The 11,873-nt window shown below is 43.1% G+C and overlaps 1 protein-coding gene across 8 annotated transcripts in view; it reads right to left on the reverse strand.

Moving 5' to 3' along the window:
- AP1S2 (adaptor related protein complex 1 subunit sigma 2) overlaps positions 1 to 8,079 on the reverse strand; it is a 35,482-nt gene extending 27,403 nt beyond the window's left edge. For 7 of the 8 annotated variants that reach the window (XM_075057301.1, XM_075057302.1, XM_075057300.1 and 4 more), the window contains exons 1-2: positions 7,928 to 8,079; positions 6,531 to 6,709 (exon numbers count right to left, since the gene is read on the reverse strand). In XM_075057301.1, coding sequence (XP_074913402.1) covers positions 6,531 to 6,709 — 179 coding nt within the window. In that variant the 5' untranslated portion in view covers positions 7,928 to 8,079. The remainder of the gene's footprint in view (positions 1 to 6,530; positions 6,710 to 7,927) is intronic. The other variant, XM_075057303.1, reaches the window with a different exon arrangement.
- Positions 8,080 to 11,873: the final 3,794 nt, after the last annotated feature.

An 11,873-nucleotide genomic window follows, 5' to 3' on the forward strand; every position in this document is an offset into this window, starting at 1 on the left:
CTGTTTAGAGAGGACAACTGGCCACATTAAGCACTCTGAGTAGCCAGCCCTATTGAAAAACAAGTCATTCAGATGTGAATGCCAAGTTTAAGATGCATATTTGTTTCCCATGTGCAGAAACAGATACATCTTTTAAACATTACGCATATTTTATCAGCTAGGACTTTGTAAGCCCACAAAGAATCTGTCAAGGTTTTTGGCTCCAAGTCCTGCAAAAAAATGCCGCATTTTGTAGTATGTTCAAATTTGTCTCCCAGCCACTCACCTAGCATCATTCATGACCTGAAAGTCCCCCCACTCTGCTCTAGCTGAGTCAAATTCCTATGGCTTCATCATGAACAACTAATCACAGTAACTCTTGAGTGAAAGTTTTAAACTAATATAAAAAAATTACTGCCTACAGCTTCTTTCCATCCTACCACAAAACATGATGGGAAAGAGACGAAGACACCTCCATTGAAGCACTTAAAACTTTAATTCCCTTGCTCTTTCATCTCTTCACCATGGTGACTTCTCAGCTCATCAGAAGTCCTGTCTGAGCACGGTTCTTCTGATTTTACATTGTTGTGTTTGTGCCTCACTAATTTTTCAAGGACATTTACAGTCCTTGTAGTAGCTTGCAAGATTCAATCTGCATAAGGCATCTTTTAGACAAAGCTATTTTTAAAAGTATTGGAAAGTGATACTATAAAGAAAAATCATTCCTACTGAGGAATTTATAAGTCAAACTCCATACTATTGTATTTCATTGCAGGAGAAAAAGAGCTTTGGCACATTAGTTGACATTTACACTAATTACCAGCACTCAGGCCAAATCCATCTAAACAAAGCTTTCTTCATATTCAGATGAGCAGCACTGATTATGATGAAGTGTAGTTAAACTGTTCCCTCACAGTGCTGAAACGCAAGTTGAATCACATACCAGCAGACCTCATCAAATCAAATTCAACTCAAATATTTGAAATTTATCCACATGGGACAGTCCTTTTGCACTTCCCTATTACTTAAGAGTCTCTTTTGATGCACAGAACTATTTTATGCAAATACCCACAAAAGGGGGGGGGGGGGGGGGGGGGGGGCAGAACTACCTAACAAAGTATTTTCCCAGAAAGTGGTCTACTCTGTGTCCTCATTTAAAAGAAAATATAACATACTTTTGTAAGACTTTATTTGGCAGCTAGTGAGTAGACTACACATTCAAGCTCTGCCAACTGCAGTTTTGGAGAAAGAATACCAAGAAACAAAAACTACTCAGTGGGCATCTTGACACAAAATGGAGGCCTGGGTATCTATCATTATATGCAGAGAATATTTTTCAAAGTATTTTTTAAGTAGCAACTGTGACTAATGGATTACTACTCAGCAAAAGAAAATAAATGCAGATTCAATAAGCCTACATGGCAAATAGCAGAAAAGTATAAACAAGTCAGCCAGCATTGCAAAGGGCATGAGCATACTACAAAGGTATACCTTTCTTCAGACACAGATTCTCAAAGGCAATAGTTTATTCTATTTTTTTTTCTCTGCAGGCCAGGGCTCCAGAAAAAAAAGCATCTACATATAGTCTACAGCAGATAAACTAGGGGTTTTGCCAAGTGTAGAAGCTTACATGGAGACTGTCCATACAAAGACAAGTATATTACTGTACTCGGGCTGAAAAAGATTTCTGCTCTGCAGAAGCGTTGTTTCTTCCTAATGAGCATGACAGAACCCTGTCTTTCATATGCATCCAATGAACAGGCAAATCCTGACAGTAAAGTATGCCACATCACACAACAGCAAATGTAGTGCAGTCTGTAAGAAACATTCTGCCCTTTTTACTCCTATTGCAATTGTGGTGTTTTGTTTTGTTTTTTCTCAACAGGTATTATTAGCAGAATCTTCAGACCCAACTCAGCTGCTTACGCTCACTTAGGGAAATATTTTACAGTAAACATTCTCCACTTGTCAGAAAGGGGACCAAGCGCAGAGAGACCAAAATCAGTTTGGAAAAAGTCACCTAAAAACATAGAATGAAAGAACAGAAAGGAAACACAAGAGATATAAATACACAAATTCCTGCTTTCAGATAGATGGCCTTAGGGCTTTTTGTGCTAGCAAACAAATTCATGAACCTCCCCCTCAATAATTGCACCAGTTCAGTAGTGGGAAGCCTCACAAATTGTCAGGCAATGCTTCAGCAGAGTTCTCCACTACTACTCTGCTCACAACCAGGTTCAGTAACTCTGCTGCGAGATCAGGTCACTGTGGACAGAGCATAAACTTGCAAATCCTATCAGTTCAGTGGTGTTCTCCTACCAGGTGAGATAACACCTGCTTGAAGTCATCCCTGGAAGTTTGTCACCAGGTAAAGCTGCAAGCAAGCCACAAGTCTGTCAGCATCTAAGTCACTTTGCATGTAGATCCTAATTACAGACATTTAAAGCTTACGGAGTTCAGCAGGAGCAGAGCTGAACTGCCACTGACAACTCAGCTGCCTTTAAGAGGCAGACAGGTGCTTAAGGGAGCCCAAGAATCTGTGGTTTGGTGATAGCTGACCCAGTGAAAACTGGGACCACTAAAAAGTTGTGCTTGGCAAAAGATTTTTTTTCTCCTCCAAAACACTTACACATTTCTTTAATAAAACAAGAAGTTCTGAGACTCTGGGACAGACAGATTAGTCACTACAGAAATCAACAACAGTAACACTACCAAAGTTAAGCATTTCTTTCACAGTTTCTCATTTCAGCAAGGTTACACCCTCCCAGTAGTTTTAGAAATTAACAAAAGCTTGGTACTGGTAATCCTCTAAGAAAAAGCTGCTGCTTCCTGATGCTGAAGTCCTCCTGTGCCACATGACCTAGAATGCTATATAAAGAGGACCCCATCAAGTTAAAATAATCAAACCCAAGTACCTAATTCACTATAGTCATTGTATTCAGTCAGTTTTACAGAGCCACCTAATTAACACCACAGTAACATGTTTAACAGATACAACTGGCAGCTAAGATGTAGATAAAGAAAGACAGGGATCGTGTCAACCACTGGGCACACACCACTAGCCATAGGACTGCACCTTAGGTTCACAATATTTTGAGGCACACTACTTGCAGAATGGGCTCTTTCATTGTTTCTTTCAGTGGGGAAGGGTAAAAAGAAAGTTGTAAAACTTATTTTTCCATAAATCTTTAACATAACCTATGATTATGGTTATTTAATGTTACAGTGAAAGACGATCGCCACAACATTAAGGGCAGCGCAAGTTACAACAGTTTTGTAACTTCATACTGCAAACTGACACATAAAAGCAAAGCCACAATCCTTAATCAAGTTACCAATCAACAATAACAAGTCCCACGATCTCAGTAAACCAAGTGCTAACAAGGTAAAATTTACATAGAAATTGGTTATTCTGCAATTTCTGAATTTGACTGCAATATAACTCATACTGCCAGAAACTAAAATAGTGAATAGCTGAGATTTTCAAAGAAAAGAATCACATCCAATCATAAGTTCCTTTTTTTAAGTAAAACTAGGAATTTTAACATTTAACACATTTCTCTGCCACAAGGGGAAAGCTGTATGAACTTCTACCCTGTATGCTCCAATACCACTACAGTTAGTTTTTAAAACAACACAAGTGAAAAGTGATCATTAACTGTGTTTGCTAAGTTTGAGCTGTGTGCAGATGAATCCCTCTCTATTTCCTTAAAGTGCAACTGTTGTTGGCTTCCACTATTTGAATTTTTTTTCTTTCCAGCAAGTCACTTCAAACCTCTATTTGTCTCTTGAAGTTAAAAAGCTCACATCCTTTTTCAATCTTCTGGTGTCTACCAGTCTGAAAAACTGTCTTCTAAATGAGCTACAGAACACATGCATCCCAATTCATGAACCATGTCAAAAGCAGGGCACCTTTCCATCTGTGTTGTGTAGCACTAAAAAAAAAATTAAGGCCACAACAACTGACCCTATTTTGCAACCATTATCAATGCTACATGTATGAAACCAAGGAAAATAAAAGTTAGTCACACACATTCAGATAAATTTTAAAACACTTAGTTCTATTTTCTTGAGGTTTCATTCAGCAAGCATCCTATAAGGATGAAATGCTACAGAGCTAAGGAGGCTAATCAAAATAGTCCAGCTTTCTTGATAAATGTTAAGTATCAGAAACAGCAAAAGCTACTGGCTTGCCAATTTTGCATTTGAGTTCATTCTGTTCTTACAAAAAGGTACATCAATGAGACCCTCGAGTATACTTCTCATAATGCCAACTGTTCTTTGAGTCACAGTATCTAGGTCAATTCTCTCTTACACATTGATAGTAAATACACAAGAACAGCACATCAATTTCAGCAATGCAAGACTCATAATAGCAATATGCACATGCAACATGTACAATAGCACCATGAACCTACTTTTATAGTTTGCATTGAAAAACATTTGCACCAGGAGGTTCAGATCCTTCCCAGTAATAGATCAGACAAGAACAGATCTTAGCAGAGATGCTCAATAGCCTTTTGTCTGTGAGCAACTGGGAGCACCTTTTGCAATTTCACAAACCACACAAAGTTCCTGCAGGTGTTTCTTTTTTAGCCACCCACCTTTCAAAAAGTATTAGACTTTGACTATTACGGTTGTCATCTTGGGATTATCTACTTTTGAGCTATAGCAGATCTGTCTTTTCTAAGAGTCATACTAGCTGGTGCTGATCAACTTTAATTACAGCACGATAATCTGAAAAAGTCCCACAAATGTAAAAGCTGTTAATGTTATCAGATACAGGAATTTAAACTATCACCTCTTATACCCAGTCCTTCTGGTGATGTTTTACCCTAATGAAACACGGCAAAAAAGCAAAAGTAAAACAAGATTTGAGATGTTCATTAGCTTGATACAAGGTAATCTTAAGCACGATTTCATAGGCTAACTGTGCCAGATTGGTTTGCAGACAGTGAAATAAACTACTGCAGTCAGCTGTGCACACCAGCAGTCTAGCAGATGGACTGCAGTCTACATCCAGCCCAAAATGGGCTGGATACATCTCCCAGCAAATTTCTTCATTTTCCTTGACCACAGAACCCACAGCACACTGAGATGCACAAACACCACAACTTTCAGCAACTCAAACGATCACACCCAAATTTCCACCAGTTCCCTAGACACAGAAGGACATGACAAGTAGCTGTTAACAGCAATAAACAGACAGGGAGGGAAAGCAGCTGCGTGGAATCAACTCACCACCAGAACAGCTATTGCTGTTCAAGACTGGGCAAGGAAAGGAACAGACTGGCCTACTCATGCCTAATTTTTCTGATCTAGTCCCATAAAAGCCCAGCTGAAAGAGCACTTGCAGGCATTAACACTTAAGGGAGCACACAAAGGATTTGAGCAAGCTCATCTACATGTATGTACAAGAAGTTCTGTGAGGAAAGCAAGAGGCAGAAGAAGAAATCACGTATGGTTTCTCTAAACACAGCCTTACACATTGTTCCTCCTCTTTCCTCATCCTTGCGTTAAAGAACTACATGCATTAGATAGACTGGTAACATTCATGTGCATGTTACATGCACCAATGTAGATGTGAAACCAGGACTTAGAACATCTAAACCTTTTTGATTCCACCCATTTGGTACACTAGAAAAGTTACAGACTCTTCACTTCAGCTCCAGTTCTCCGTCCTACCTACAGAAAGGATACAACAATATTTATTGTAGGGCACAAATTACTTACCATCTCAAAGAGAAAATGCATAAACCTTCTGAAGTTTATAAATAACCAGGGAAAGGAGATAACTCGAGCTTCCATAGCACCAGCTTTAGCTGGAAGAGATGCAGCCTACCAAATCAGGATGAGGATTAGTGTTACTTGTGGAGAAAAATATGCTCACACCACTACGCTGTAATACATTCTAAAGATCAGCAGAAAGCTAAAAAATGCTTGCCAAATACTCCCAGAAAAGTTAGGGAACAGCTGAGAAATGAAACTATTGCAAAGAAAATTACACAGTACTTCCACTAAAAGAAAGTTAGCCGTGATTTTTTCACTTAGGAGAAATGCCTTTTTGTTCATAGCAAAAAAAACCGAAAACATCAAAACACAAACTAGGTACTCTGAAAAATTATTTCCTTGTTTCTACAAGCCTTTAAAAGCAAGTTACATTTTCAGGTGATTTATGAAGTCATTGCTTGAAGTAAATGTTTATAAAATTTAGTTTTTCTTTATCACCTATTAAATCTTACATGCTTCGCATTTATGTACTGCATGAATCTAAGGAGAGTATCAAGAACCACCACTCCCTATAAAAGTAGGAGGAAACCTCATTTCTTCAGCACATTTCTAAACGCATGAGTGATTTTGCACACATGAATGATTCCTACTTGGTTATCAAATTAGATTCAAGGGAAAAGTCAGTCTTCTCCATAACCAGCAGAGGGAAGGAAAAAAACCAATAACAACAAAAGAAAAAAAATCAACTTTCATTATTTTCTTCCTACTTATTACGCTGTTTGTGATGTATGGCAATTACGAGGTTAGTGAGACAGAACAACCTTTTGTAGACAATCTTCAGGTCTCTCCACTCCAGGAAGCTGCACATTTTCGGTTTGCGGGCTAATACTGTTTGAACAAGTTCCCTTGTGATTTTCTTCTTTTCTTTGTCAGATAATGGGACATACCACTTCTGGAGTCTCAGTTTCCCCTGGCGACTAAAAAGCAACATAAACTGCATCTGTTGAATTAGAAGAAGGAAGAAAAAAAAAAAGAATTAATCTCAGTCTCTTAATTCTAAAAAGATTTCTGTGAGGAAAACCAAACAGAAGGCAAGATAGCCATCCGAAGCCCTAACTACATTACGCATTTCTATAGCGGTGGCAGATGTTACACAAGATTTGAAAGTACCAATAATACAAAGGATTCCGCTGAACAAGGTCGGTCAAAGCAAAGATAGTAGAAAGCACACGCAAGTTTCAGAAACGGCTATCAGAACCACCAGGTAGCGAGTGAATACACCCAAATTTCAGACAAACCATGTCCAGCACTGGTAGGGTTGCATTTGCGTTTACTACAGAAAATGACAAAAACCAGCACAGCAGTCTCCTCAAATACCCAAACTCATTTTCAATTCACCGGATTAGAGCCTTACAGCAGCAGCAATTTGCACTTAAGATCTTTCCGAAAAGCCTCCGAATACTTTAAAAGGCATTAAATCTCCCAACGGAGAGTCCTACGGCATAGAAAAGCCTAGTCTTTTCTCACATTACACAAAAGGAGTAGAGATTAAGTGCTTTCCCTGCGGTCCTATGTTCCAGGTCTCGCTTCCTCCAAAGGAGTGATGTTGCAATTATATTTTAAGAGGAACTTGTCGGCTGTGCTTTCCAGCAGCTGTAACATTAAAGGAAACGGCTTTTTTTTTTCCTCCCCCCCCCCCCCCCCCCCCTTTTCGCTCGAAGTTGTATTGGACTGAGGAAGTTTCCCAGGCAATACGACAGACGCGAAATACGACGAGAAAACCCAGCCTAGTCCCGGGTGGCAAGTCCGACCAGCACAGACAAGAGGCGGCGGCTCCGAAGCCCGGCGGTGCCGGGGCGCTCCCTCCCACCGCCACAGCCCCCCCCAACTCCCGCCGCGGCTCCTCCCCAGGCGGGAGCGGTCGCGGGCGGCCCGCCCCGGCCCGCCAGGAGAGCGGCGTCGGCTCCCCTCCACCGGGCGAGGGGGCAGCCGCCGCCCGTCCCGGAGGAGCGGGGAAGGGGGGGGAAAGCAGCGCCGCCGCCGGGGCTGCGCCCAGCTCGCCACGGCTAACGGCCGCCGGGCCGGCTGAGGAAGGAAGGGGTCCCGCAACCCGCGGCGGGGAGAACACCTCCCGAGTCCCCGCCGCGACCCACGGCGGGCTCCCGCGTCCCGGCGAGGGGAGGGAGGCGAGACCCTTCTACGGCGCGGCTGTGCTCACCGTGCCCCGGGGAGAACGAGGAGGAGGAAGAAGAAGAAGAGGCGGCGGCACCGCTGCCCGGGCGGTGCTGCTGGTGCTGCCGCGGCGGCTGCCGAGCGGGACTGAGGGGAGGGGAGATGCCGCCGGCTCGAGCCCGGCGCGCGCGCGCGCGCCTCGACGCCTCCCCCCTCCCTTCTCTCTCTCCCTCTCTCTCCCCCCCGAGCGACGCGCGGTATTGGCCAATGAGAGGGAGGAAAAGGCGTCGAAGGCGGAGCTGGCGGCGGCGGTGGGAGGGGCTGAGGCAGGAGGTGGGGCTAGAGAACCTAACCCGCCTGGCCCGAATGAGGATAGGGCAACAGCCGGGGCGGCAACAGCCAACCGGGAAAGCGGAATGCAGATAGCGGTCCCCAAGCAGCCAATGGGCCGGCGAGGCAGGCGGTTGGGGAAATGACATCAGTCAATCAGGCGCCCGGAGAGCGAGGCTCCGCCTTCACCCGCCCCCTTGCCCGAGGCGGGCGGGCGGAGCGCGCCTGCGCCGCGCGGTGTTTCCTTCCAGCACGTGCGCGCCCCGTGGCGGGGGGGGGGGGGCGGGGGGGGGCGTTGGGCGGGAAGCTCTGGCCGTGAGGGGAGGGGGAGGCGGGCCCGCCGGAAAGTTTTTTTTTCTCCTCAAAGTCACCTTGATTTGCGAGCGTTAATTAAGATTGGCAGGAGGAGCCGCCGTTGTCCCTTCGGCGGTGCTGTGTTTTCGCAAATGCGGCTTTTATTTCATTTTTGTTTCCTGCTCCTGTGCAGCTAAAGAGGTTTTCCGTGCCAAAACAGCTCGATTTTGGGGTTGGTTTGGCTGGTTTGGGGGTTTTGCGTCTTTTTTTTTTTTTTTAGCTCTAATGGAGGTAGGCTGAAAATACATGGTGAAATTTTAGTTGAAAGAAATTTAGAGATGTGCCTCTTAGAGCTGAAGCGGGAGCACCTTATAAAAAAATCTTTTAAGGAGCTAAAGCTCTCTCCATCCTTGGTGCTCATCCCCCCACCAGCATTAAAGGTGGCAATAATCAGAAAAGATTACTTTAACCGGCTGATCCTTTAATGGTGTAACACAGTGATTGACAGGACTAGGGGAAAAGGTTGCGCTCCCCTCCGCAGCTCTCCGTTAGGAGCAGCTCCAAGTGCTTTGGGACGTGTCATGCTTTTATTACTTTTTATTACTGACACTTAAGAAAAGCCTATTCTTCTGGCTACAAAACAGCTGTGGCAGCAGAAACCAGTGCTGGAAATGCTTTTGTGTAAAAATGTGGATGGTCTGAAAGGAAAGCCAATTCTCTGGCGTTTCAAGGAATGGTATAATCAATTGTACTTGAGGAAAACTGCGAATATATGTCCCATTTTGTGATGGAGTTTATAACTGTAAGAGAAAACTGACATGAGGACGAGGGGGCATGCATGAAACCAAACTGAATGGGTAAGGCAACTACAATATTAAGGTCACATAGAAAGTGAGAACTACCGTTCCAGGGGCTCGTTCCTGTCATAGTTAATGTTTGTTTAGCAGCCATCCTCTTCTCATTTGAACTTGCCTTTCATCAAGCACAGGAACAGATGTGTATGGATCTGTTATCTCACTTCCCTTGTACCATTGTATTATTTTGTCCTCAGTAGTTGCCACACATTGCAGCTCTGCTTGTTTCTTACGAGGCTATTCCATGGTCTAAAATACCCTGTTGTTCAGAAAGCTTTCAGAAATGATCTCTTTCCTAATCTGCACTTCGCTATTCTTGAATTTAGCATCATGTATCCCGTGAGATCTCTGTTACGAGTGCATGCATGCTTCAGGTGCTTCTAGATCTTCTAAATCATTATTTTTAAGCCAGCAACCAACTTTTATTCATCTTCATCGGAGCTACTTCCTGTATATTAGCATCATTATGGTAATGGGAGCTCAGAAATGAATTTCTAAAGGAGTCGTACCAGACCTGTGTTATGATTTGTCATTTCCCAGCTCAGTGAAATATTTCTGCCTGTGGATCAAACCACACATTCTACAAATGCTTAGTTGATTGAAATCAGCTGAACTACCCAGATGGTTCAAGAAATGTATGTATTTTGGTGGCATAAAGGCAAAGTCTCAGGGCTCCACTGATTCCTTTTTTTTTTTTTTGATCCTGTATCTTTGTTTTAATTTTTTGTCAGATTTCCTGCTCAGTTTCAGTTTATGGTTTCATCCAGTGATATAAGGGCATTGTTCCACTGTTCCTTCTCCCTCCTCTCTGTTACATGGCCAGATTTCTTCAGACCTTAACTTGGAGTTTCTTAATTAAATCTCCTTCTGGTCAGAATCGCTGTGCTGTATGCAGTTTCAGGTGGTATGATAAGGCATGTGAGACCAGTGGTATGTTGGGAACTGTGTCTAGCCAGCTCTAGCTCAGCTGAAGCTTTCTGTCTTCCTCAGCCAGTCCTGCCTCCTCATCACTGTTCCAGTGGGAGGATGCAATTTTCTCAAGCCTGCCCAGATAGCCACTCATATTGTTAAGAAATATTAGTTGATCAGCTTAAATAAGTAAGTTTTAAATAGAATTAATCACTTAGACTTGTAATGTTGTATGATTTAGTATCCTCCTCACTTACTTAGCATGAGTAGCTAGATTTGTGAAGCCTTAAGCTGCAAGCTGTAAACTTTCACCTAGATTTGCTGAACTTGTACTGAACTTGTATCTCTTCAACCAAGACAAGGCCTTCAGGGCCAGCACAAACCAGAAGATGAGGAGGGTACAACTTTCAACAGCAACTGCAACTTGACAAGATAACAGCCTGCCTGGTGACAGTGAAGGAATCCAGTACGGAGTCAGAAGGTGTCAGAAGATCTCAGGCCAAAATCACTATTGGACCAAAGGGTGCGTGAAAGGTGCGTGGAGATCGCATGAGGGGCAGATGCATAGTCCGTAAGGGTATAATTGCCTGGGAATTTCTTTGTTTGGGGTCCCTCCCCGGAGGCACCCAGCTCAAGCTGATCCTGCTGCTGTACCACTCTTTTAAATTATTTTTACGAGATTCGATGCCTGAGATTCTGCTTCAGGAAGCCAAGGGTTCGAACTGCGGAGTGACTAACACCGGACACCCAGACTGAACTGCGCACACACATGATTATTCTTTAACTCATTTCTCTCAAAACGAGCCTCCTTATTTTAAGCACTTTAAGGTGTTATTCCATGGCAGCTTCAGATGTTATGAATTGCAACTTCTCCCACCCCCTCCTCCCATTCCCTGCCCTGTGTTCCCATCACTTTTCCTGTGCTGGCACTTCGCTGCGTCTCACACGGGGCATTGCCAACGAGGCTGGTTTTGGCTGTACAGGTGAGGATACAATAAACAACTAAGAGGGACAGTTTCAGGATCAAGTACCGCCATCGGGAGAGCAGTGACAAGTGGATGTAGTGCTGTCTTTTCTGTTTGTGCTGTTTCTTTCAGGAACTTCTGAAGACCTTCTGTTTGCATTTTGTTTCAGTGTTGCAATTTGTACTAATTACCCCCCTTTATACCAACTCCATCATTAGTTCCTGTAAGAAATTATCCTGTCACTTACCCATTGAACTAGCAATATACTGAACTAGTAATTATCAAATTGATAAAGATACATATGATGCTTAAAACAATAATATAATAGCCTTTGAGTATTCCACAAACCCGTGACAATGCAAATGTCATGCAGTCTAATTTTAGACATGACACAGTGAGTCTTCTGTTCATTAGCCTTTGTTTATTGTCTTATAACCAGCTTTAACAAGGTGGATTTTAAAGAATGAGCTCAGTATTTTCATTTCTAGGCCATGAATGATAACCCCCTTGTTTATTATGGATGGATTTTTTAACTGCTAGAGTTGTAAAATCCTTGGTATTCCATTTTAGATGTAAGGCAAGTCTTCAGGGGATATATCCATTGACCATAAGACATTTGGGGTCCCCAGCCTAGCGTTTG

This window comes from Buteo buteo, chromosome 25, assembly GCF_964188355.1.
Source record: "Buteo buteo chromosome 25, bButBut1.hap1.1, whole genome shotgun sequence".
In the NCBI taxonomy this organism is placed as follows: Eukaryota; Metazoa; Chordata; class Aves; order Accipitriformes; family Accipitridae; genus Buteo; species Buteo buteo.